At 39.5% G+C, this 26742-nt stretch overlaps 1 protein-coding gene across 1 annotated transcript in view; it reads left to right on the forward strand.

The window, feature by feature from the left end:
- kynu (kynureninase) overlaps positions 1 to 26742 on the forward strand; it is a 213464-nt gene that overhangs the window by 144777 nt on the left and 41945 nt on the right. Inside the window, exons 9-10 of the mRNA XM_072579727.1 lie at positions 14259 to 14357; positions 14472 to 14545. Coding sequence (XP_072435828.1) covers positions 14259 to 14357; positions 14472 to 14545 — 173 coding nt within the window. The remainder of the gene's footprint in view (positions 1 to 14258; positions 14358 to 14471; positions 14546 to 26742) is intronic.

A 26742-nucleotide genomic window follows, 5' to 3' on the forward strand; every position in this document is an offset into this window, starting at 1 on the left:
TTGAAAAATGCCAACTGGTCATGAATGTGTACTCGGTAAATGCATAAAGGATGCAGCAAGTTGCTCCTAACATTGAGATCAGTTTTGTTGGATGTTTCATACGATTCTTGTACCAAACTTGTCATAGTCCACATTATTCAAAATTTAATTCAGTAGCTCGAAGGTAGACAAATTGTTTTGGTTCAAGGATTCTCTTTGAAATGGATTAGTAATTAGCACCCTCCCACCTAACTTCCAGACTCATTATAAGGAGCACATTATGCATCAAGCAGACCAGTTACCTGCTGTTCAGACCCCTAAATGGACAATTACCTGCCCCTTGAGGGCCTCATTTTGACTTGGGCACAATGTTTTGCTCCGATGGAGAAGGTGGGGTGAATCATCTGGCAGTTTTCATTGCACAGCGCATGAGCTCTCTATTGTGACAGTCTCTGCCCCTTTCCCTCCCTGACCCACTGGGGCCTTTGAGCCAAAATTCCCAGACTCACCTGCTTGACACCCCAATAGTGGCCACTGTTATTTCTGGCACTGCTTTGACTACAGAACAACTTTTGATCTGGAGATTTCCTAAGGGGTGCAACAGGAATTGAGGGTTTTGTGGTACAATCACGACAGATGGTTGAATTTGAATTCAATAATAACAAAACAAATAGTGTAGAATTAAGAAAGTAATGATGACCATGAATCCATGATCAATTGCAAGGGTTCTGAGGAAGGGTCACTCGATCCAAAACATTAACTCTATGATTTCTTTCCACAGATGCTGCCAGACCTGCTGAGCTTTTTCAGCAATTTCTGATTTGCAGCATCTGCTGTACTTTTGGCTTTTACTCAAGTTGTACAAACGCGATCTTGATTGGAGTACAATTTCACCAACATAAAGTTGGCCTAAGACAGATGGGTTATGATTCTAATAATAATAAATCCAATGCTGAAAATATCCATCAATGCCTAAGACGTAACAGATAACTACCTTCCAGTCCTGTTGAAAGCAACAAGAAAACTATACATGTTTCTTTAAAAAAGAAGAATCCTTTGCCAACGCATGGTCTTTAACACCATAACTCAGCTGCTGTATTGTGTTAGTGTAATCAGCCTTATGAAGCATGCAGCAGCTTTCCACACTAAAATGTCATTAATCACTGGATGAGGAACACTTCTGAAGGACTACGTCAATTACAAAACATATCCAGTGTCAGCTGTTTTGAAGTGTTAGTCATATCACTATAAGTCAGTTTCAGGGACACTCATGCACTTTTTCTCTAGATCGCTCTTCTAGAGCCCCAGGAAATCATAAGTGGAGATTTTCTCTCCCTTGTGTGGCAATATAATTGAAAGTATTGTGACAATGTTAAAATCAGATTCTCAAAGTCAAGAAAAAGATCTCCCAATTTTTCCCTTCAAGCTTTAAACAGTGACTTCAGAATCTTGGTCTTGAGTAATGACCAATATATTTCTGTACATTTATATCCAAATAAAGCCTCTAAGCACCGTTTTTACATCTCATGTGCAATTCTCCTCTCCTCCCATTGATAAACTAGATGGTGCAAATTCCTGCCTTGTAAAGCAGAATGGATGCCTTGCAGCTGCAGCTTGCCAAGTGTTTCTCCTGGCCATCATTGCCAATGTAGCTTCTGCACAACATCATGGGCGACACGGTGGCGCAGTGGTTAGCACTGCTGCCTCACAGCACCAGGGTCCCAGGTTCGATTCTAGCTTCAGGTGACCGTCTATCTGGAGTTTGCACATTCTCCCCATGTCTGCGTGGGTTTCATCCGGTGCTCCAGTTTCCTCCCACAGTCTAAAGATGTGTGAATCAGGTGATTTGGCCATGCTAAATTGCCCATAGTATTAGCTGCATTAGTCAGAGGAAAATGGGTCTGGGTGGGTTACTGTTCGGAGGGTCGGTGTGGACTGGTTGGGCCGAAGGGCCTGTTTCCACACTGTAGGGAATCTAATCTAATTCATGCTCCATGGCCCCATTCTCCTCGACATTTCCACATAGCTTGGTAAACTACCAGACTCGCCTGATCTTGAATCACCTTAGACATCACTTCAGGACTTCAAAAGATTTATCGGGAACTATCTGACACCTACACTTGCTTATTTTGGTTTCACTGATCAGGTGTTCCAGGATCTCCTAGGCTACAAACACAACCCACTCCTGAGCTGACAGTGACACCAACACTCAAATGAGAGGGGATAAGTGCACAGGCAATTGAAGGTCCATGGTGCCACAAAGAACCTAGGACTAAAGAATAAATAGTGGGTGGAAACTCAGAAATTCACCAATAACCATGAAATTCAAGGCTTCTTCAGTACAGTCAAAAACACTTACAGTCTGAGCATTGAGCGACTTCCTCCACTTACTCCACTGAGAGCCAGAAGTGGACAGTCACTCAGCAAAGACTGAGAGGCAGTCAGCATCCACTGGAGAGAGTACTTCAAAGGCCTCTTCAACCTATGCAGCCCTTTGACACACATTTTCTAGGCATCATCCCATACTGTAGAGTACATGATTTTCAGAGTGTGACAAATCTAAGAAAAATGCAGGGAACAACTCCAACCTCTGTGATAGCCTTCTTCAAAATCACAAAGGCCTTCAATCTCACAAAGGCTTCAACTTCATGGGGGATTGGTGATTACAAAATGTCTCCCTCAAATTCATCTGTCGACAAAAAATTGTCACCATTCTCCACCTGCTTCACAATGGTTTGCAAGCTATGATCCTTACTAATCACGTACCCAATACAAAGATCTCCCAAGCCAGTATTCCTAATGATAAGGAATTGCACTTGCACAGCCAGCCACAATGGGCAGACACTTTAACATGAAGTTTGACATAAGATTCCTGAAAAAAAGCGCTCTCCTCTGAGCTCCACACTGATAGGTAATTATTAGAAAGCCAAAAGAAACACTACAAAGACAGCCTGAAAGCTTTCCTAAACAAATGAATCATCCTCACCAAGATGTTTCCTAATATGTTTCATATTTTCCACTTCAGTTGTGCAACTCTCTCACTTGTGGAGATCATGTAACCCTAACTGATTTTTATAAAAAGCTATCTGTTTCACGAATGCCCTTCGAAAAAAGAAATCTGTCATCCTTACTAACTATGAGGAAGGATTGCTGGACATGGAAACATAGAAACATAGTAGATAAGAGCAGGAGGAGACCACTTGGCCATTTAAGCCTGCTCCATCATTTATCACAATCATGGCTGATCGTCCAATTCAATAGCCTAATCCTGCTTTCTCCCCATAACCTTTGGTCTCATTAACCCCAAGTGTTATATTTAGCCGCCCTTGAATACTTTCAATGTTTTGGTATCAACTATTTCGTGTAGTAGTGAATTCCACAGGCTCACCACTCTTTGGTGAAGAAATGTCTCCTCATCTGCATCCTAAATGGTCTACCCCAAATCCTCAGATTGTGACCCCTGGTTTGAATAGAATAGAATCCCTACAGTGTGGAAACAGGTCATTTGGTCCTGTAAATCCACACTGACCCTCCGAAGAGTAACCCACCCAGATCCATTCCACTACTATTATACATTTAGCCCTACCTAATGTACCTAAGAAACACATCCCTGAACACTATGGGCAATTTTCACACAACCAATTCACCTAATCTGCACATTTTTAGACTATGGGAGGAAACTGGAGCACCCAGAGGAAACCTATGCAGACACGGAGAGAATGTGCAAACTCCACACAGACAGTCTCCCAAGGCTGAAATAAAACCTGGGTCCCTGCTGCTGTGAGGCAGTGCTAACCACTGAGCCACATTCTGGATGCATCCACGATCGGGAACATTCTCCTGAATCTACCCTTCTATTTCTGTTAGAATTTTATAAGTCTGTACGAGATCCCCCTTCACCTGTCTGAACTCCAGTGAAAACAATCCTAACCTAGTCAATCCCTCCTCATACGTCAGTCCCGCCATCCCCAGAATCAGCCCGGTAAACCTTTGCTGCACTCCCTCGAAAGCAAGAGCATCCTTCCTCAAAAAAGGAGACCAAAGCTGCACGCAATATTCTAAGTGTGGCTTCACCAGGCTCTGTATAACTACAACAACACAGCCCTGTTCCTGGACTCAAAACGTCTCACAATGAAGGCCAACATACCATTTTGCCTTCTTTACCACCTGCTGCACCTGCATACCTACGTTCAGCGACTGGTACACGAGGACATCCAAGTCCTATTGCACACTCCCCTCTCCTAATTTACAGCCATTCGGGTAGTAATCTGCCTTCTTGTTTTTGCTTTTAAAGTGAATAATCTCATGTTTATCCAAATTACACTGCACCTGCCATTGAGGTGCCCATTCACCCAACCTATCCAGATCATGCTGAAGCATCTCTACGTCCTCATCACAGTTCACCTTTCCCCTCAACTTGACATCATCTGCAAACTTGGAGATGTTACACTTTGTTTCCTCATCCAAATCATTAACATATGGACCCAAAACATGAACTCTGATTTCTCTTCACAGATACTGCAAAACCTGCTGAGCTTTTCCAGCAATTTCTGTTTTTATTTATTGCCATTCTTACCTGGTTTGGCCTATATGTGACTCCAGGCTGATAGCAATGCAGGTGACTTTTCTCTGACTGTAGAAATGGCATAAGTAATCATTATGATCAAGATGGGTAACAAATATTAGTACTGCTAGTAATATCCACATCCTATGAAAGAATGGAGAGAAAAACAACAGAGATTTTGATTTCACTTTTGGCATATTCTAAGCATTAATAGTGCCAGTTACTTAGAGTCATACAGATGTACAGAACAGAAACAGAGCCTTCAGACTTCACTGAATATTCACTGCATAGAAAGCATTCTATCATGACTTTGTACGGCAAGTGCTCTCCCAAGACTATAAGAAACTATAGAGTGTTGTGAACACATCCTAGTCCATCACACAAGCCAACATTCCAACCATTGGCACCATCTGCACTTCCCGCTTCATCAGAAAAGCAGCCACGTCATCAAAGACACTTCCCCCCGTGGTTATAACCTCTTCCAGTGTCTTCCATCGGGCAGAAGATACAAAAACTTAAACACATGTACCAACAGGTTCAAGAACAACTTCTTCCCTGCTGTTATGACACTGATGAATAGACCTCTCAAATTTCAAATTTAATGGTGATCATTCTTTTTGTGCACGTTCTTTGCAGCCTTCACTTTGTCTTCCTCACTCTGTTAAATCACCCTATGACCTCCATGTGGTATGATCTGCCTGTACTGCACACAAAACAAAATGTTTCACTGAACTTAGGTACATGTGACAATAATAAACCATATCAAATTCCATGAATTTTACATCGAGGAATTTGCAATAATTCTCAGAATGGATTTATGTGATAGCATAAACTGTGCAAATGTATTGCAACATTAGCATAAACTAATGTATATTGTAATTGCTTCTTTCAAATATTCCCTTCATATCCACTTCTTTAAGCGTATAGTAAACAGTGATACACAAATCCTGGAGCTGTTTTAATTTGCTATAAAAATGAATGTAAAAAGTAGCAGTTAATATTGATAGCTTACTTACATTGCTTAACATCAAATTCTTTATGGTTGATAAGAAAATTATTAAATTATGGTGCCTTGAACTGGATTCCTGTGCTGACTATCACTCGATGCCTTGTCAGGAGAAATGTCTGCTCACGGAACATTGAATGTCTGAGAAGCAGAATAACAATTTTCGGAGCAGTGGAGGAATCTAAGAGATAGTACTGGATATCATTGGTTAACAGGTGGAATCTGCAATTGTGTTCCTGATTATATAGTTCAAGGTGCAGCTTGGAGTAGGAAATAGAAGCAGGCCAAGGATAGGTCCTTCAGAGCAGGTGGAGCGACAAAGGAGCCAGTGTAGGTTATTGCCTAACAAAGATTCCATACATAATGATGAAAGCAAACAAGAGTAGTTCCATGCAGCTAGAAAATAGAGGAAAGATGTTGGTATGGGTCATGTGGTCAACAATGAAATGACTGCAGACTGGCCAAGCATGGTTCAGAAAAAAATATAGTCAAATTATAGGAAGTCATTTGGGACATTGAGAAAATACAGTTCCGTTCTGTAGTGGGACAGAAATCTGATTCAAGGCGATCAAACATGAACTTTCAGAGAAAGATGGACATGGATTTGAGTCACCACAACATATTCAAGAATATTGGAGAGGAAAGGAAGAGTGGAGATGGGAGGTCGCAAGCTGGTGGTCTTAAATGATTTTTTTAAAGGAGGAGAATAATAATGATGATTCAAAGTGAAGAGGGGCAAGACCTGAGCAGAGTGAAGCATTAACAATATGAGCTTTTGTGGGGCAAGCATTTTGGTGAGCATAGGAGCAGAGGAACAAGGACCATGGATCCCATAGACAAGATGATAGAAGAGAGAGCCTATGAAATGAGAATAGATAGAAACTTGTAAAAAAATGTGAACATAGGACAGGGAAAATCTTAGGATACTTCTGGAGACATGAGAGGAGAAATGAGAGAAGTGATAGAGGCAGCTGAACTGGTAGTCTCAATCCAAGTGATGGCAAAATGCAAGGGCCGTTTGTGTTTGTTGGATCTGAGTTGGAGGATCTAGAGGCAAAACAGAACATATTTTGTAGTGAAGATTGAAAATCTGTTTTACATTTCAAGTCCATTTTGATCGAAAACAATTATGTTACAGACAGCCATCCAGATCTGACAGTGGATCAGTAGACTGACTACTCAACATATATGTGTCTACTTGGTCTCCAGAAAAAAAGATTTAGAACCTATCATGGAACCTTAAGTTGCCTCAGCCCTACTGTCTGTAATTCCCTCACCCCACTTTAGCTCACTTCACTTTCACTTTTTCAAAACACGTCACAACCCCACCACACACATATTTTATCCTTTAAATGTTTTATAAACTCAAGTTGGTGTTGACTCATGCCATGATCACAAAGAATAATGATTTTAAATTCAACATTACAGTTGCCTGATACTGTGAATAATATCCAAGACTACTAAAGACTCGAACCATCACTGTATCTTTTTTTCTCTGGTGCCTTCGTATTGTAATTTTCATGGTTGTAGCATCCTTTTTGTCACATATTGTTACCTTGCCATGTGTGAGTGTAAAATCTTTGTAAACTTTATTTGAATTCATTTATACTCCTGAGGCACTCATATGAAAGGTAGAGAAGTGTGCTTTAAGTTGTATAGCAGAACACCTGGTCATTCACTCATCGAGCTTTTATGGAACTTGTCTGGTGCAAATTAATTGCTGCGAATATGATAATGATGATACTTGTTGGAAAGTACTTTGGACCATGACATGGATGTAAAGAACATCAAAACCAGGAGTAGGTTCTTCAATCTCTTGAACCAATTTTGCCACTCAGTGAGATCATTCCTGCTTTGTTCGATATTCCTCAATACACCTACCCAACATAAATCTATTAATTAGGAGAAAGTGAGGACTGCAGATGCTGGAGATCAGAGTCAAGAATGTGGTCCTGGAAAGGCATAGCCTGTCAGGCAGTATCCAAGGAGCAGGAGAATCAATGTTTCAGGCATGAGCCCTCATGAAGACAGGCTCATGCCCGAAATGTAGATTCTCCTGCTCCTTGAATGCTGCCTGACAGGCTATGCCTTTCCAGCACCACTCTCTCAACATAAATCTATTAATATCAGTATTGAAATTGTCAGTTAGTAGCTTTTTGAGGATTTCATATATATACAAAAAAGGTACATTTTGTTTTTTTTTCAAAGAGTATCAAAGTATGTTTGCTAAAATACTGTCATCAACTTTAGAATAGTTAAATTTAGTTCTTCCTGCCACCTAGAGGCTATTAGGATATATACCAGGTTTCAAAAGCATTTCAAACACTGTAAAAGATTGAATTCTTGATTAGTTTATTTACCCCAATTTATAAATGTATTAACAGTTATGTCCTTTGGTTGTCTTGAAAGACGTTTAACATGTTTATCCTGAATTTGAAAATTATTTTGATTTAACTTCATGCAGACATGTTTGTACTGCTTTAAATATATTTCTCACTGAGGGCCAGATTCTTTACCTCTGTGAAAGAAAAGTAGAATTAACAGGAGAAAGTGGTAAAAGCTATTGCATTGTCTGACATTATATGCTATCATGAACCTATTATCACAAACAATGTTTTTCATTTGAGGCCATATGTTTTTATTCTATTGGCTGTTGAGCATATCGGTTTTCTTGAATCACAATTCAAAAAGTCAATTTTAAAAATAAATTAAAGTCTGTTACACAATGAGTGGAAAGAAGAAAAAAAGTCAACCTGAAGAAGCGTATTAATTAGAAATGTTCTCAGAACAAAATGAATTTGATTGCTTTTAAGTTGAAAAGAATTGATTACATTTTTAGAACTTTTGTTGGATATGCCACTGGCTCTAGATTTGCTTTACTGACTGCAAAGTAAATGGTAACGTATTAAAAATCATTGTCTAGCTCTTGAAAATAGTTTTTTGCAATCAGTTTTACTCCTCCTTTGTTTTCCACTGCATTTCTGAATGCATTTTATGAGGTGTTTTATGAATGCATTTTACAAGAGTTTCTATTTATTCAAGCTTCTATCTCATATTTATTGAGTGTAAATGTTGGTTGTTTCAACTTTACATCCAGTGACAGTATGATGTGCTCTGTACCAGGCATTGATTCAACTTGCTTCTCAAGCATCATTGGAATTCATCTTTTAGTTGGTTAGTGCCACTTATTTGGCAAAAAATGGGGTAGTAATTGGATGTTACCACGCTAATTTTAAAACCATAAATTGAGTGCAAAGCGCTTCAATTTTAAGGACTGCATCCTTTACCTGAAGAAGACTGGAAATCATTACTCCTGGCAACTAAAACAAGCATTGGATCTCATTCATCTGCATCTCATTCCATTTCAGTCGATATAGGTTGCCTATATTGTTCATGTCTCCATTACCTTTACTCATTTGTTCTCCATCATTCCACTTCTCTCTATTCCACTGAGATTTTTCTTAAAGCTTAACATTTTGTCCAAGCTTTCAGCCACTTGTCTATTATCACCTCATGTAGCTTTTTGTCCAGTGTTCATTGAATTATAGTCCTGTGAAACATCTTTGACTATTATATGTTACAGACAGTGAGAGATGCTGGGAGAACTTATCCCATTTATCATCACCCAGTCATCTGCAACAAAATGCATTTTGGAGAAAATGTTACAATTTTCAGTAATTACCCTGAAGTATACTTCCAGGTCTGTTGAAATAAAAAAAAGGGAAAGATCTTATCGGCTCTGAGCAACATGGGCTATGTCAAACAAGAAGGCTACTGAGGCCATCTCAACATTTGGAGAAACTAGCATCATTTTTCAGGCTTTTCAGAAGCTGTGTGGTGAGACTCTCATCAGGCAGTGATACGTTGCCAATTGACGGTCACTTTTGGTTCTTAAAATGATTGCTAACAGCCCATATCAGCTCTTCGATGTTCAACCTCTCACCTTATCAAACTCAGCAAACAAGCTCAATGTCAGAAAATCTTGACAAGGACACCAGAATGAGCACTTGGAGGATTCACCTCACCACTTGACCCAACTGACTGCGATATTGGAAACAAGACACCAACGTCTCAGGGCACACTCCAGAGGCACCAGTCACAGATGCCCCATGACCTTCCACATTACCATTCAGCATATGCCAGCTTCTAACTTGTCTCATGGCACATCTACGATCCACGTACAACAACTTGTCTGCTCTTCACTGCTTCACTTTGGACGATACCCGCAACTACCATTGTACTGCTGCAGCAAGAATCCCGTACAGTCAACAACACACACTCTGCTCATTTACTGGCCCAGGTTACATCACTGAGCCCTTTCCTGACTGTTATATCACTTACTCACCTAAAGCCTGCCTGGATATGCATAGCAACTCTCCTCGGTATTGCCTTGCCTTAAACAAAATCTTTTCCCTGAGGTGGGGGAGTCCAGAACTAGAGGGCATAGATTTAGAGTGAGAGGGGAAAGATTTAAAAGGGACTTAAGGGGAAACCTCTTCACGCAGAATATGTAATAAGCTACCAGAGGAAGTGGTGGAGGCTGGTCCAATTGCAACATTTAACAGGCATCTGGATGGGTAAATGAATAGGAAGGGTTTATAAGGATATGGGCCAAGTGCCAGAAAATGAGACTAGATTAGTTTAGGATATCTGGTCAGCATGGATGAGTTGGACAGAAAGGTCTGTTTCTGTCTGTACATCTCTAATGACTCAATATTACTCCTGTTTTATAGCAAAGACACAGAGTCATGGTGGTTATCAGGCCTCCATCAAGTCAAGGGATGACTACCGCTGTGTGGATATCAGCACTGTAAGTCAAAGACAGCCTCCAATACCAGCCCAAATGCTGCTTGGGGTTGACAGTGTCAGGATCCTATCCTCATTCAGGACAAAGAGCCAAATGACAGTCAGCACAGAATTCATCCTGAGCTTTTCTGCCTAATTATGAACTGTTTGCTTATTGGACTGAGAGAGATGTAAGTACCAGAGCAACAAAAGCAGGTGGCATAGGTATAGTTGTTGGTGTAGGTCGGAAAATGTCCAAAACATGCCGAAAATAGAGTTGGTAAATTTCAGGGATTGGTGGGTGGGTGGGGGTGTTTGTGTGATAATATTGCAGGCGTTAATGAAAGTGGGATATAAGTACAGAAGCAGGGATAGAGTGAGTATTTGGTATCAGAGAGAAGATGGTGATACTGATTTTGGTGAGGTTAACAAGAACATTGACCTGCTTTGTAAGAAGCATGCTTTGTCCTGAGTGGCCACTTGTTACTAGGCTGGCATGATCTAGTGTCATGACTTCAGCTGCTGGCCCTGGTGAAAAAGGATCTCCAGGACTCTGCCCACAAACTGGGGTACCAGTAACCTTTGTCTACCATGTTCAGGGCAAATTCAGGACATCTGCGGAGTGGCAGGTTATTGCAGGAACAGTGCACCATAAAATAGGACATAAATAGGATGAGCGAGATGCCACAGGGATGTGGAAAGTAGTCAATAAGTTGTAAGTTTGGTAAGATACAGTGAGGAAATGCACTAGACCTTGCAGCAACAAACCTTTTGTGGACTTAGCCAAAAGATTGTATGATTCCGCCCAAAGTTTTATATTTACATAGCACCTTGAAATACGAATGGAATGAAACACATTCATTTCATCCATAGACACAGACACAGGCAAACACAAATGTGAAACTGGGTTCGAGACACAATGCATGCATTTAAGCTAGAAGTGGAAACATAAGAAAAAATAAATAATTCAAACTTCAGGCCTGGATGGCTCCTCTCTCATAATTATCTGGATGAATGGAATTTGGAAGTCAATGGATTTCCAAACAAAGTTGTACAGGTGAATTATTGCAGATGAAAATGAATCTGTCCCCCAACTCCCTGGCTGGTGATTTGACTGATTGTTAGGCATAGTTCTATTCTTCCGGCTGGAAGCTTGATTTCTCATACCATTAGGTTTCCAGACTGACTTCTTTCTCCTTGCTTCTTGGGTGCTAAGATTTGATATCTGTCATCAGTTGGACTAAATCATAAACAATAATCAGTGTGAATCACACAGCTGGTGGATTTCTTGGTTCATTCAAAAAATCCATCCCAGCCTCGGGCATTCAGTGATAAAATCTATGGAGATTTGAGGTAGCCTGTTCAGAAACTGCAAATGTCACTTAACCTGTGTCGCCATCTTGGCAGCCAATATTAATTTTTTAAAGAGACATTACTTCTAAAACATTCTGCACTGAAAAATGTTCATGTTGAAAGTTATGAATGTAACATTATTGGAAATGTCACACATTGATGGTTCGACATAAAGACATTTTTTTTACATTGCCCCTGAAGTACATCATATTGTTCACATAGTAGTGAAACTCATCGTGATGCGCTGTTATTAGTGCCATAGAATGGTCCTTTTTGATGTACTAACTTACCTTTTAATCTGAGACTGCCCCAAATAAAAAGCTTTTGCCACATCAATTATTCAGATGCAGGTTCAACTTAAAAACCTTTTCTTTTCAAAACATCTGCTTGCAAAATATGGCCTTCTATGCTCATTGTTTACATATTATGTCCAGCAAGTAATAAACAAATATTAACTATTTGTTGCTCAATAGAACCTGTCAACACAGTGTAACATACTTTACATTTTAGAGCGCATGTTTCATCTCAAACCAACGTCCTGTTTGGATCCATAAAATAAATATTAGAACATTTTGAGACCATTGAGGAAATCTCAGTGAAGTGACTATAGTTTAACCTCTGGATTTAAGATTCCTATCTGGAATTTTAAGTTATAATCTAAGTTTATAATGCAGCCCAACACAAAGGAAGCCCTTCATTGTTATAGGTTCTGTGTTTCAGATATATTTTAAAAATTGAGGTTATAACCTCATGTGCTGATTAGATTTCACGGCAGGTTTCAATGAAGAATTGTAGGATTCTGCAGTATCTATCAATCTGTCCTGGTGTGTGGGCGATACTTTGTTTGGAGATGGTAAAAACCTTAATCTTTTCAATCAAAAAGGAAAATCAAGAGAACTTAGAGGACCAGTCAATGAGTGTATTCAGTACAAAGATCAATATTGTCTTATGAGCAAAGTCTAATCAGATTGGGATTCTACTCACTGGAATTTAGAAGAATGAGAGATGATCTGATTGAAACATGTAGGTTTCTTAAGGGACTTGACAGAATAAATGCTGAGAGAATGTTTACCTCATGGGAGAGACTCGGATCAGAACGCAATCTCAGAATAAAGAGTGGGGTGGGGGCTGCAACTTAAGTGTGAGGAATTTCTTCCCTCAGAAGGTTCCGAGTTTGGAACTCCTTGCCACAGAGAGCTCTGGGGCAGTCTCCTTCTGTTGATTTAAGGCTAAGATAGATTGATTCTTGATCAGTTGGGTAATCATGAGTTACAAGGAAAATGCAGGAAAGTGAATGTGAGGCGTGTTGGATCAGCCATGATCAGATCGAATGGTAGATCAGACTTGAAGGGTCAGATGTGTACTCCTGCTCCTATTTCCTGTGTTTCTATAAATGGCTTTGAACTGTGAATTTATTCACCACAAGTTAAATTTCAGTGACTTGACGTCATTTTGTTCTCCATTAATAACTTGTATACTCACGGGAAGGCAGTTTAAGTACAAGCTGTATCCATGTTTTATACTTCTATATAATTCATGAGAATGTCCTAATTGTTAAAAGAAAATCTAATTACCTGGAAGCTAGCTGCACTACACACCCAAAAAGTCAGAAGGAACCAATATTTCAGGCTAGGTGAATAACCTTTCCTCCCTTCAGTAACATTAGTTGCTGTCTGTACCAGTGAGTTACTCATTTATCTCTGCAAAGATCAGTGCTGCTTTCATTCCTGGGCATTGTGCTAAAATGAATGGTTACTAAAGGGAATTACTAACTGATTAGAGCTTCATATTTTTTGAATGTTAACCTATTAAATGACAGTGTACTCTTGATAGCCACTTCAGAATGGAATAGATACCTGGTCCTGTTAAATTAGTAGCATTCACTTGTAACATCTCAGGTTGACATAAGGGAATCTTGTATGAGATCTATCACATTCCCATCACTGATTATCTGTCTCTTTGTGAACAGAATGTATAGCAACACCAAGAAATGAAGATTTCTATAGAAAAGGCATTTTCTCAAATTAAACTGCAAATGTAAATGAAGTGCATTCACAAAGGTTATCCTTTGCTTTCAATGAGGTAATAAAAACATCAATATTCAGCTCCACTCTCTGAGGTTTTCTATGTCCCGGAGCTGAATGCCACTTTAAAAAAAATTATTGAGTGGCAACTCCTTAGCTTTGTGTTCCAAAACACCGAGACTGAAAGAATCAAGCTAATCTGTGACATCCTTCTAATAGCCATTTCAAGGACAGTATTCAAACTCTTCTGGGAGCAGGCTTCTTGGCATGACTGAGGACAAATAATGAAAAACATACCTAAGTGTTTTTTTTATAAAGTGCCTTTTCCATTTGTTCAGTTAACTGTTTTTACCTCATCACAGTATGAAACACAATCAATTTAATGGGTATTTTAATGAGAACGTTATTTTCTAAAATGTATACAGAATTTGAGATACTAAGGCAGCAAATATAATCTTCTATGACAGTCTAAACCTCCAAGGTTATCATCATTCATACTTCCTTTGTGTACTTTCAACTAAAATACTATTCAACCTGTGCTTTACAGGGATGCTATGTTGGTTTTGACCTTGCTCATGCCGTTGGGAATGTAGAGCTGCGTCTGCATGACTGGAACGTGGACTTTGCCTGTTGGTGTAATTACAAGGTAAAATGGATTCTTCCGTACTTTTCTTCAGTGCAATTGGTGGTAAATTTCATCCGGATCAAGTGAAATGAATATCAATCTGCCCAAATTACCCCTTTCTAATATATTTTGCAGTATTTGAACTCTGGTGCTGGAGCCTTGGCAGGTGCATATATACATGAAAAACACAGATTTACAATAAAGCCAACGTAAGTACCAAATACTCGTGCAGAAATCCCAACAAGATTTAACTAGAGATATTTTGGGTTATTGTATTAAGACTTAGATTCCAACCAGTCATAAAAAATGTATACCTTTAAAATATGACATTATGACATATTCTGTCACGCTCTGTATTGTGGAATCAGTGCAGTATGTCCGTTGTCAGTCACTTATGTGTACGGAATATACAGCAAAATCAACCAACACAGATTACAGATTATATATTTGATGTTCTCATTTTGGACAAAGTATTTTTTCACAGGACAATTCATGATGGATTGTCTGCTTGACTCATGTTGACTTTTTCATGTTATCATCGCATTGTTCATTGAGAAAATTCTAAATAGCTCTCATCTAGAAAAAAATAGTATCGGTTACTTTCTGGATGCATTTGTGGACTGGGTATTGGGAAAAGACATATCAGTCTCTCAGAGCTCATTAGAAGAAATCAATGATGTAAAATTTCATGCATCAGTCACCCTTGATTGAATACCAGAATGTGATGGCCACCCATTCCTTCCAAATCCTACCTCAGTAGATAATAGAGTTCAGTGATGATGGATGGAACATCCTTAATCTCCACCTTCTTCTTTTTGATTTATTTATTGTCATGTGTATTGTAACAAAATACAATTAAAAGTGTTGTATGGTGTCATCACTCTCTCGAGCCATCTTAAAAAAAGTCTAGAGATATTTTCAAATCAACCTGTTTGAAGATGTTATGACACACCTCTGGCACAAATGGGTCTTAAACTTGTGCATTTTGGTTCAGAGGTAGGGTCACTACCACTGTGCCACAAGAGTCTTTAATGCCTCATGGATGCTCATTCTCTGGCAATTGTCAAAAATGCACTAAGTTGGGTTGATTTGGGGTTTGATCATTCACCTCTGCCTCTTAAGGAAACATTCAGCTGTTGATTTTCCTTTTGGAACCTGTGTGACAGCTGCTGGAAGTTCCTGATCTTGTTGGTTTTGTTCACAACAAAATAATTGATGTGTTTTTCGCTATTGACTCATCGTCAGTACCACCACAACAAATCCTCCATATGTTGGTTCCATCTCAGATAAGTGATGAAACATCTGGGAGAAACAGAGTTAGATGTCACACCAAACCAGGTTATAGTCCAACAAGTTTATTTAAAATCACAAGCTTTTGGAGTGTTGCTCCTTCATCACCAGAAAAAAAGGATCGGTGCTCTGGAAACATGTGATTTTTAGGCAGATCTATTAACCATAGCCTGGTGTCATGTGACTTCTGGCTTTGTCCACCCCTGTCTAACAACAGCATCTCCAATTGTGGGAAACAGAACAGCAAATCAATTACTGTCCAACGATCTCTGACAATCATTATATTGAGACAATAGTATGGCATGGAGGTTTTTCAATCACCAGGAGGCCAATGTCATGCCTAGGTGAGGAGTTCTGAGCTAGGCAACCTTATAGAGCTATGTGTTGCCCAACCAAAGTTGCTAATGCTACACTGGGAGAGTTAAAGGCAGGTATGTCTTACCTGTGATAGCATCCATTCCCAAAAACTAGCTAACCTTTATCACCATAGACCATTTCATTGCAGTCATGTGTAAGAATGTGATTGCTCTGAAACGTTGTGTTCCAGTGTAAGGTATGAATAGCATGTAGAAATGGAAATGCCAGATGCGAATGTGCAGCTAAACAGCTTTGCATGTATGACATCACAGTGAATTAGTTGAAACAAAATACATAATGGTCAAGATTGTTTGAGGCAATAACCTATAATATTAACAGTTACCTAAATGGTTGCGACCTTTCCATTGAATGTAATTTGCTCACAGGTGGGTGGCATTGCTGAATCAGGGGAAGCATAAGATATACAGTTGCCCCTAGCATTGCCTCACATGCAAAGAATTATACTCCACTCTTAAAGAGTATGACAGTAATTTACTCAACTCATATTTCATGTGATGGCAGCCATTGTGTCTCCTTTTTGCACAACTGGGTTTGGTGCAAAGTTGGCAAGGTTTCAATCATTTGTCCACGTGATTAGATTAGATTACTTAGTGTGGAAACAGGCCCTTCAGCCCAACAAGTCCACACTGACCCTCCAAAGAGCATCCCACCCAGACCCATTCCCCTACACCTAACACTACGGGCAATTTTTAGCACGGCCAATTCACCTGACCTCCACATCTTTGGACTGTGGGAAAAAACCAGAGCACACAGAGGAAACCCACACAGACATGGGGAGAATGTGCAAACTCCACACAGACAGTTGCCTGAGGCGGGAATTGAGCCTAGGTCTCTGGCGCTGTCAGGCAGCAGTGCTAACCACTGTGCCACTGTGCCACCCACAGTTGTGTCAGTTGAGGTGAGTGATAATCACTCTACCTTTCATGTTTCCTTTTGTCTTTCTGTCCCTGCTACATTGAATACATTTCAGTCTTCCATGGATTCCATTCATTCCTTTTTTATTCTTGATAATGTTGCTTATGTACCAACTGAACCTTTGGCTTCATGCATTGTTATGCCCTTGTTGATCATAAAGCCATAAAATTTCCTCATTTTGAGGTGATGGTAATTGTGAATTACGCACAAATAACCACACCATCTTCATATCTCCATACCCCCTCCTATGTCCTAAGGAATATCACACCTTTATCTCAAATTGCCTCCTTTCACCATCTGCATTTCCTCAGCTTCCCAATCCATTGAGCCCTAACCCAGGCTCGAGCTTCCCACTTTACTTAGTATGGCACAAAGTAATTCCTCTGAGTTTTCTGACCATTAATACCCAGCTCCCCTCAGCATTGACTGTGGTCTAAACCTAGACTGAAATGGGAGGATAGCATGACTGAGCACAGCCCAGCTACTGCACAAATGTTTCCACACCACCCTGACTTGCAAACATATGATATGAAGAAAAGGTAGCCAATCAATCCTGCTCCGCCATTCAATAAGATCATGGCTGATCTCTTTGTGTTTCAAATTCTACATTTCTATCCACTGTGGATAACTTTAATCCCTGTCTAACAAGAGTCCGTCCATCTCTATCTTAAAAATATTCAGTGGCTCTGCTTCCACTGCCTTCTGGAGCAGACTGTGCCAAAATTGCAAAACCGTCTGAGAAAGAAAACAATTTCCTTAACTTTGACCTAGTTCTGAGTTAAATTACAAGAGAAACTATCCTTTCCATGTGCACCTTGTCAAGACCATTCAGGATCTTGTACAGTTCAATAAAGTTACTCTTTACTCATCTCAACTCCAGTGGAAACAAGACTAGTCCTTCCAAATTATCCGAGTAAGAGAACCTGCTCATTTTGGGGATCAATATAATCAACCTTCTTTGATCTGCTTCCAATGCATTTATGTCTTTCTTTAATAAAGGAGACCAAAATTCCAGGCAGGATTCATGATGTGGACTCACCAATGCCCTGTTTCACTGAAATATAACATCTTCACTTTTATGTTCACTTATTCTCTTAACAAAGAATATCATCACATTATCCCTCTGAATTACATGCTGGACTGCATACTAACTTTTTTTGTGACTCTCACACCTGAATACCTGAAGCTCTGTCCTTCAGAATTCTGCACCTTCCATTTAGGAACTAGTCTGATTTTCACTTTTTCCTGCCATAGTGAACAACTTCACATTTTCTTGTATATACTCCATCAGTTAGATTTTGACCCCTCAGTCAACTGAATCCATTGCAACCTCTTATATGTCTTCTTTACAACATACTTTTCTGCCTATCTTGGGTGTCATTTGCAAACTTGTCTACCATGCCTTCAATTCCCTCAGTAATTGATGTAAATTGTCAGACTCCTGTGGCACTCTAAACCTTTCATCTTGCCAATCAGAAAAAGACGAATTTATGCATAGTGTCTGTTTTCTGCCACCCAGCTAATATTCTATCCATACTAATGTATTTATCCTAAATCAAAAATCTTTATTTTTTGCACTAACCTTGTCAAGTATAGTACATTTACAGGCTACCCTTTTTCCCACAGCGCGTTACTCCTTCAAAGTATTCCGATAAATTGGTTAAAATGGCTTTGACAAAACCATGAAGATTCTTCCTGACTACTATGTGTTTTTCTTGGCATGTAGCAATAGCCTATTTAAGAATCAATTCTAATACCTTCCTCATGACAAACGTCAATCTATTTAGTCTATGGTTTCTTGAATTTAGCTTCTCTTCCTTCCTAAACAGTGGGCTTGTTTTTGTTACTTTCCATTTCAGTGGAACACTTGCAGAATCTAGGGAACTTTGGAAAATTAAAATTAATGCATATAATATCTCATTAGTAACCTTTGTTAAGGTGCTAGGATGAAAGCCATCTGGTTCAAAAATTCCATCAGCCCACAGTTTGCTTAGAACCGATTTCCTCATGATTATAATTTCATTAAGTTCAACTCTGCTTCCTAGTTTACAGATATTAGTGGATTTTTTAAAAAAAATTCTCTATAGTGAAGACAGAAGCAAAACATTTGTTTGTTTTATTGACCATTTTATTATTATTTACTGTTAAGATTAGATTAGATTGTGGGTGGCACGGTGGCACAGTGGTTAGTGCTGCTGCCTCACAGCGCCAGAGACCTGGGTTCAATTCCCGTCTCAGGCGACTGACTGTGTGGAGTTTGCACGTTCTCCCCGTGTCTGCGTGGGTTTCCTCCGGGTACTCCGGTTTCCTCCCACAGTCCAAAGATGCGCAGGTCAGGTGAATTGGCTATGCTAAATTGCCCGTAGTGTTAGGTAAGGGGTAGATCTAGATGTAGATGTAGGGGTATGGGTGGGTTACGCTTCGGCGGGGTGGTGTGGACTTGTTGGGCCGAAGGGCCTGTTTCCACACTGTAAGTAATCTAATCTAATCTAATCAATTAACTCTCATTCTTAATCTCCACAGGCCAATGATTATTTCACATATCCTTTTGCTTTTTAAATATCTGTGGAAATTCTTGCTATCTGCTTTTTACAATCTTAACTAGATTAATCTTCGAACAACTTTATCACGCTTAAGTTTTTTTTAGTTACTTTCTGGTGTTTTTAATAATTTTATTAATCATTTGACTTGCTACTCTTTCTGCAGTTATGTTTCCTCTTCCTTTAGTTTGAAGCTTTCTCCAGCTTCATGAGAAAATCACAATGGTGGGTGTTATCTTTCAAATTTTTCCTTAAAACAGGAATTTCCTGATTCTGCACATTTTAAAATGGTCCCTTAAATGCTTAGCACTGTGTCCCTGTTGTTCTATCCCTTCACCTATTATGCAAGTTCATTTTAACTAGCTTCGATTTCAGGCCCACATCATTGCCCTTAGTTAGATTTGAAATACTGGTCTGAGCCCGAATCTTCTCCATTTCAAAATAAATGTAAAATTCAATCATATTATGATGGTCACCACTGAGGTGTAACTAAACTCTGAGGTCATGAACTAATCCTGTCACATTACACAACACTAAATCTAATACACCGTGTTCTCTGGTCAGTTCCAAAACATGCTGGTCTAAGAAATTACCTCAAAAGATTTCTATGAATTCTTCATTTCGCCTATCACTATCGATCTAATTTTTCCTATTTACATGTAGATTAAAATCACCTTTGATTACTGTTGTCCTTTTATCACCAGTATTTCTTCTTGCTTACATTGTCCCAAATTGTTGTAATATTAGCAGAGCTGCAGACCATTCACATAAGTGACTTCTTTCTCCTACTATTTCTTAACTGTACCAAAATTAATTTGAAAACCTGATCTCCCGAATCAAGGTAATCTCTAACAATAGTGTAAATATCATCTTTGATTAACAGTGTTCATACTCCACCTTTACCTAGCTTCTGTTTTTTTTCTTGAATGCCTTATACTCCTCAATATTCAGGACCCAGTCCTTGTCAACCTGAAGCCATTTCTCCATAATGGCTATCAGATTGTATTTATGTTTTCCTGGAGTATTGTGTGCAATTTTGATCTGATCCAAGGAAAGAAATTCTGGCAATGGAGAGATTACATCAAGAGTTTACCAGACTGATTCCTGGGACCGTAGGACTGACTTATGAAGAGTGATTAGTTTGGTTAGGATGATACTGGAGTTAAGCCAAAGAGGGTATCTCATGGAAACCCATAACATTTTATTAGGACTCGACACAGTAAAAACATTATGGGTATTCCCAATGACTGGACAGTCCAGACCAGGGCTCATAGTCTAAGAATATGGACAGGCCATTTAGGACTGGGATAAGGGGAAATGTCCACTAGAGAGTGGTACACATGTGTACTTCTCTGCTACAGAAAGTGGCTGAGGCCAATACGTTGAATGTTTTGAAGAGGAAGATAGACATAGTTCTTAGAGCTGAAGGGATCAAAAGGTATGGAGCAAAAATGGAAACAGGGTACTGATGTGAATGCTCAGATGTGATCTTATTGAATAACAGAGCCAAGTTCTAAGGATAAAATGGCCTACTCCTGTGCCTATTTTCTATGTCTTTGATTTTACCATCTTCAGCTACTTCATCATTTAACTTCCCTACTTAGTAAAGTCAGAAGTGGGAATACTAGCTGATGACTATTCTATATTCATCACCATCCACAACTCCTCAGACACTGCAGCCAGACCCAGAAAAATATCCAGGCTTGGGCTGAAAGTGACACATAACATTCATGCCACACAAATGCCAGACACTGACCACCTCCAACAAGAGCGTAACCACAGCATCACTTGACATTCGATGGTGTTACTATCACTCAATGTCCAATTTAAATATCCTGTGGATTACCATAAGACAAAAACTGAACTGGACTAACTACATAAATACTGTGACTGCAAGAGCTGTTCAGAGGCTAGGAATTCTCTTGCCTCCCTAAGCCTGTATGCCATTAACAGGGCACAAGTCAGGAGAGTAATCAAATACTCTACTTGTGCCTGGGTGAGTTATCCCCACTCCAAAAACAGGCAAGAAGCTTGACTGGCACCACATCCACTACAAAGCAGCCTGCTTGACTGGCAACACATTCACAAACATTCATGCTCTCCAGTACTGATTCTTAGTAGCAGCAGTGTGTTTACCTACAAAATGCAGTACAGCAATTCTCTCAGGCTCCTTAGCCAGCACCTTTCAAACCCACATCACTATCATCTAGAAGATGAAGTTCAGCGAATATGTGGGAACACCACCTCCTGCAAGTTTCTTACAAGTATTGAGTCTTTATGATGCCTTGCCGCAGAGAGCTGTGGGAACAGAGTCCTTGTGTATATTTAAGGCTAAGTCAGATAGATTCTTAATCAGTAAGGGAATCAAGGGTTATGGAAAAGAGCAGGAAAGTGAATTTGAAGAATGTTGTATCAGCATTGAACCTACTAAATGGCAGAGCAGGCTCAAGGGGCCAATGACCTACTCCTGTTTCTACTTCTTATAGTTTTATGGCCTAAGGACTACTGAACTTCTTGGATAGCTCTTGTTGTTCAGACCCATATCAGTTTCTCCACATTAAATGGCAGGGCAGGTGACTGAAGTGTCAGTGGGAGAGCACTTTGGGGCCAGTGACCATAATTCTATTAGATTTAAAATAGTGATGGAAAAGGATAGACCAGATCTAAAGGTTGAAGTTCTAAATAGGAGAAAGGCCAATTTTGACGGTATTAAGCAAGAACTTTCAAAAGGTGATTGTGGGCAGATGTTCGCAGGTAAAGATACGGCTGGAAAATGGGAAGCCTTCAGAAATGAGATAACGAGAATCCAGAGAAAGTATATTCCTGTCAGGGTGAAAGAAAAGGCTGGTAGGTATAGGGAATGCTGGATGACTAAAGAAATTCAGGGGTTGGTTAAGAAAATAAAAGGAAGCATATGTAAAATATAGACAGGATAGATCGAGTGAATCTTTCGAAGAGCATAAAGGAAGTAAGAGTATACTTAAGAGGGAAATCAGGAGGCCAAAAAGGGGACATGAGATAGCTTTGGCAAAAAGAATTAAGGTTAATCCAAAGAGTTTTTTTACAAATACATTAAGGACAAAAGGGTAACTAAGGAGTGAATAGGGGCCCTCAAAGATCAGCAAGGTGGCCTTTGTGTGGAGTGGCCGAAAATGGGGGAGATATTAAATGAGTATTTTGCATTACTGTGGAAAAGGATATGGAAGATTTAGATGGTAGGGAAATAGATGGTGACATCTTGCAAAATGTCCAAGTTACAGAGGAGGAAGTGCTGGATGTCTTGAAACGGATAAAGGTGGATAAATCCCCAGGACCTGATCAGGATCTGTGGGAAGCTAGAGAAGTAATTGATGGGCCTCTTGCTGAGATATTTGTATCATCGATAGTCACAGGTGGGTGCCGGAAGACTGGAGGTTGGCTAATGTGGTGCCACTGTTCAAGAAGGTTGGTAAGGACAAGCCAGGGAACAAGAGTCTAGTGAGCCTGATGTTGATGGCGGGCAAGTTGTTGGAGGGAATCTTGAGGGACAGGATGTACATGTATTTGGAAAGGCAAGGACTGATTAGGAATAGTCAACATGGCTTTGTGTGTGGGAAATCATGTCTCACAAAATTGATTAAGTTTTTGAAGAAGTAACAAAGAGGATTGATGAGGGCAGAGCTGTAAATGTGATCTATATGGACTTCTGTAAGGCATTCGACAAGGCTCTCCATGGGAGACTGATTAGCAAGATTAGATCTCATGGAATACAGGGAGAACTAGCCATTTGGATATAGAACTGGCTCAAAGGTAGAAGACAGAGGGTGGTGGTGGAGAGTTGTTTTTCAGACTGGAGGCCTGTGACCAGTGGAGTGCCACAAGGATCGGTGTTGGGTCCTCTACTTTGTGACATTTACACAAATGATTTGAATGTGAGCATAAGAGGTACACTTAGTAAGTTTGCAGATGTCACCAAAAGTGGAGGTGTAGTGGACAGTGAAGAGGGTTACCTCAGATTACAACAGGATCTAGACCAGATGGGCCAATGGGCCGAGAAATGGCAGATGGAGTTTAATTCAGATAAATGCGAGATGCTGCATTTTGGGAAAGCAAATCTTAGCAGGACTTATACACTTAATGGTAAGGTCCTAGGGAGTGTTGCTGAACAAAGAGACCTTGGAGTGCAGATTCATAGCTCCTTGAAAGTGGAGTCGCAGGTAGATAGGATAGTGAAGGAGGCGTTTGGTGTGCTTTCCTTTATTGGTCAGAGTATTGAGTACAGGAGTTGGGAGGTCATGTTGTGGCTGTACAGGACATTGGTTAGGCCACTGTTGGAATATTGCGTGCAATTCTGGTCTCCTTCCTATCGGAAAGATGTTGTGAAACTTGAAAGAGTTCAGAAAAGATTTACAAGCATGTTGCCAGGGTTGGAAGATTTGAGCTATAGGGAGATGCTGAACAGGCTGGGGCTGTTTTCCCTGGAGCGTCAGAGGCTGAGGGGTGACCTTGTAGAGGTTTACAAAATTATGAGGGGCATGATAGGGTAAATAGGCAAAGTCTTTTCCCTGAGGTTGGGGAGTCCAGAACTAGAGGGCATAGGTTTAGGGTGAGAAGGGAAAGATTTAAAAAAGACCTATGGGGCAACCTTTTTCACACAGAGGGTGGTACGGTTATGGAATGAGCTGCCAGAGGAAGTGATGGAGGCTGGTATAATTTCAATATTTATGAGGCATTTGGATCGGTACATGAATAGGAAGGGTTTGGAGGGATATGGGCCGGGTGCTGGCAGGTGGGACTAGACTGGGTAGGGATATCTGGTCGGCATGGACGGGTTGGACCGAAGGGTCTGTTTCAGTGCTGTATATCTCTATGACTCTATAACTCTAAATATATATATATAAGCATCCTTTTATTTGTTTACTAGAAAATGGGTTTCCATTCTTTAGAAGGAAAAGGGAGACTGTTGAATTGTGGCATGGATTCCTGACCATACTGACCAATATATTTAAGATAGTTACATAATACATAATTTCCAGTTTGAAGGTATCTGCTTCCATCTCAGTCACTCTCCCAGTATCACGGAGCCAAGTATAGATATTCAGTCAGTCTATCACGTATATGTTCATGTACAGTAACACCAGTGAGCAGAGAATCCAGCCCATTAGTGCAAATGTCTGATATTATAACCTTGTAAGTGGTTAGTATTTCTTTAAAAATACTTGTCGACTTCTTAATGAAGACAACAAGAGAACAATCCTGTGATTATGTGAACAAGAAGCTGACTCTAGTATGTATATTATGGGAAGTACCATATTGGAAACAGCAAAGTGCACCAGCAAAGCTTACAATATTTGACACAATGCTAAAACCTTCTTCCATAAGCTTAAATTAAAAGTTTTGGGAAAATGCTTCATATCCAACTGTTTAATTGTAACAAATGAATATTTGATGCAAGAGGACCTCCTTCAAAGGCAATTATAATAATATGTAATATAAAAGGATTATGATTTTGTGTTTGTTTTGCTTTGGTTTTGGTGTCACAGCCGTGTTGCAGGATAGCAATGTAATTTTTTGGACCTACATTGTTGATACAAGTATTCATCTGCAAGTATTAGTCTTGTCAATATCTAGCAGAAAGGTTGGTTCAAGACATGATTTTGAACTTTGGTTTATTGTACTGTTTTGATAAACTGAGCCTAGACATCAGCCTTTATTTCACCATGCATTCTGCAGTTTGGCAAGCCCAGGGGTACATGTTACATAAAATATATCTGAGACTGTTAGCTTTTAGAGCTTTTTAACAGAAATTTGAAATTTGCTATTAGAATTGATTGCAGCTGTGTTTGTACAATTGAACATCTGTGTCAGCTTAAAAAAAAACCTTCATAAACAAATTCACATCTTACAATCCAATAATTACTGTTAGATATTTGAAGATTGTGTGAAATAGCTATGAACTACAGCAGCTGCTGATTAAAATACAACTGTTCATTCAGGTTGAGTATCACATGTATGCCTGTCAACAGCATTAAAGATAATCATCTTGATTTTGTGGCCAGTGAAAAGTGAATGGTGCTCATTGTGTATTATGCTTCACAGAATTTCTACAGAGACTTACAAAGTGATAGATCAATTTTAGTTTAAATCCTCTCCAGGGATTAGTGCATGGGGACAGCAAAAAAGTTTCCCTTCAGCGGATCAGATTGAAGAATCCTTAATGAAACACAAAGTCTAAATCAGGAAGTATTAAACTAATTAATCAAGATAAAATCCATGCCAAAAGTAAAACAAAAGGAAAGATGGGCTCACGATAGGACTAAATGTTAGAATGTTTTTAACATCACCAACAATAAATAAAACTTGAAGATATGAGATTCCTCACTTGTAAAAGTAAGATTTCAGTGTGGCAAAGAATGTTTGCTCATAATTAAGCTTTTTTTCATCATTAAAACAAAATCAAACCACAAAGTTTCTAACTGAGTGTATAACCATATTGTCATCAGTTTTGTGGGTTAGTACCACATCAGGTGGTGAGGGAGCAGTATAGCCAACCCTGTGGAAGAGCAGGAAAATATGCACAGAAGCTTCTCGATTCCACATTTTATTGCAAATGTGCACACACAACAAATTCCTGTCTGATTTATTCCAAAATAATGATGAATACTGACAGCCTCATCATCATTACTGCTGTAAGATCCAGATATACTTTACATCAGTACGTTAATGACCAACTAATATACAGAAACGGGGATCATGGGAGCCAGAAAACTGCAATTTTCACTGCTGAAAGATTATAGGTATTTGGTGTTGCAACAAATCTGTTTCATTTATATTGATGTCCTAGCTGGCTAGTGAGGATAGTTAGTATGGAGCTTCATATGTACAATTCATTTATTTTAGTTATTTAGCCGATCTGTCACTGTGTTTAGGGCTGCTTCACCTACCTGGGCCAATCAGAGATATTGATTTGACTCCACTGTACTTCTGCCAGAGACTGAAGCTCAAGGAATCAAGGGGTTTAAATGCTTTAAAGAGTTTAAGCTTTTGGTTAAGGGGCTGCATTCACTTTGACAGTTCCTAAATGATTGAAACTATGGTTGATAAATTTGCTGATAAGTTGTGAAGAGGCCATAGTTAGGCTACAAGGGATATAGATTGGTTAAAGCAATGGACAAAGGTCTGATAAATGGAATATACTGAAGGAAGATATGTATATGTCCATTTTGGTAGGTGATGGAAGTGATGGCTAAGTGGTATTATTGCTAGACTATCAATCCAAAGCCTTGGGAAATGTACTGGGGACC

Source organism: Chiloscyllium punctatum, chromosome 10, assembly GCF_047496795.1.
Source record: "Chiloscyllium punctatum isolate Juve2018m chromosome 10, sChiPun1.3, whole genome shotgun sequence".
Lineage (NCBI taxonomy): Eukaryota > Metazoa > Chordata > Chondrichthyes > Orectolobiformes > Hemiscylliidae > Chiloscyllium > Chiloscyllium punctatum.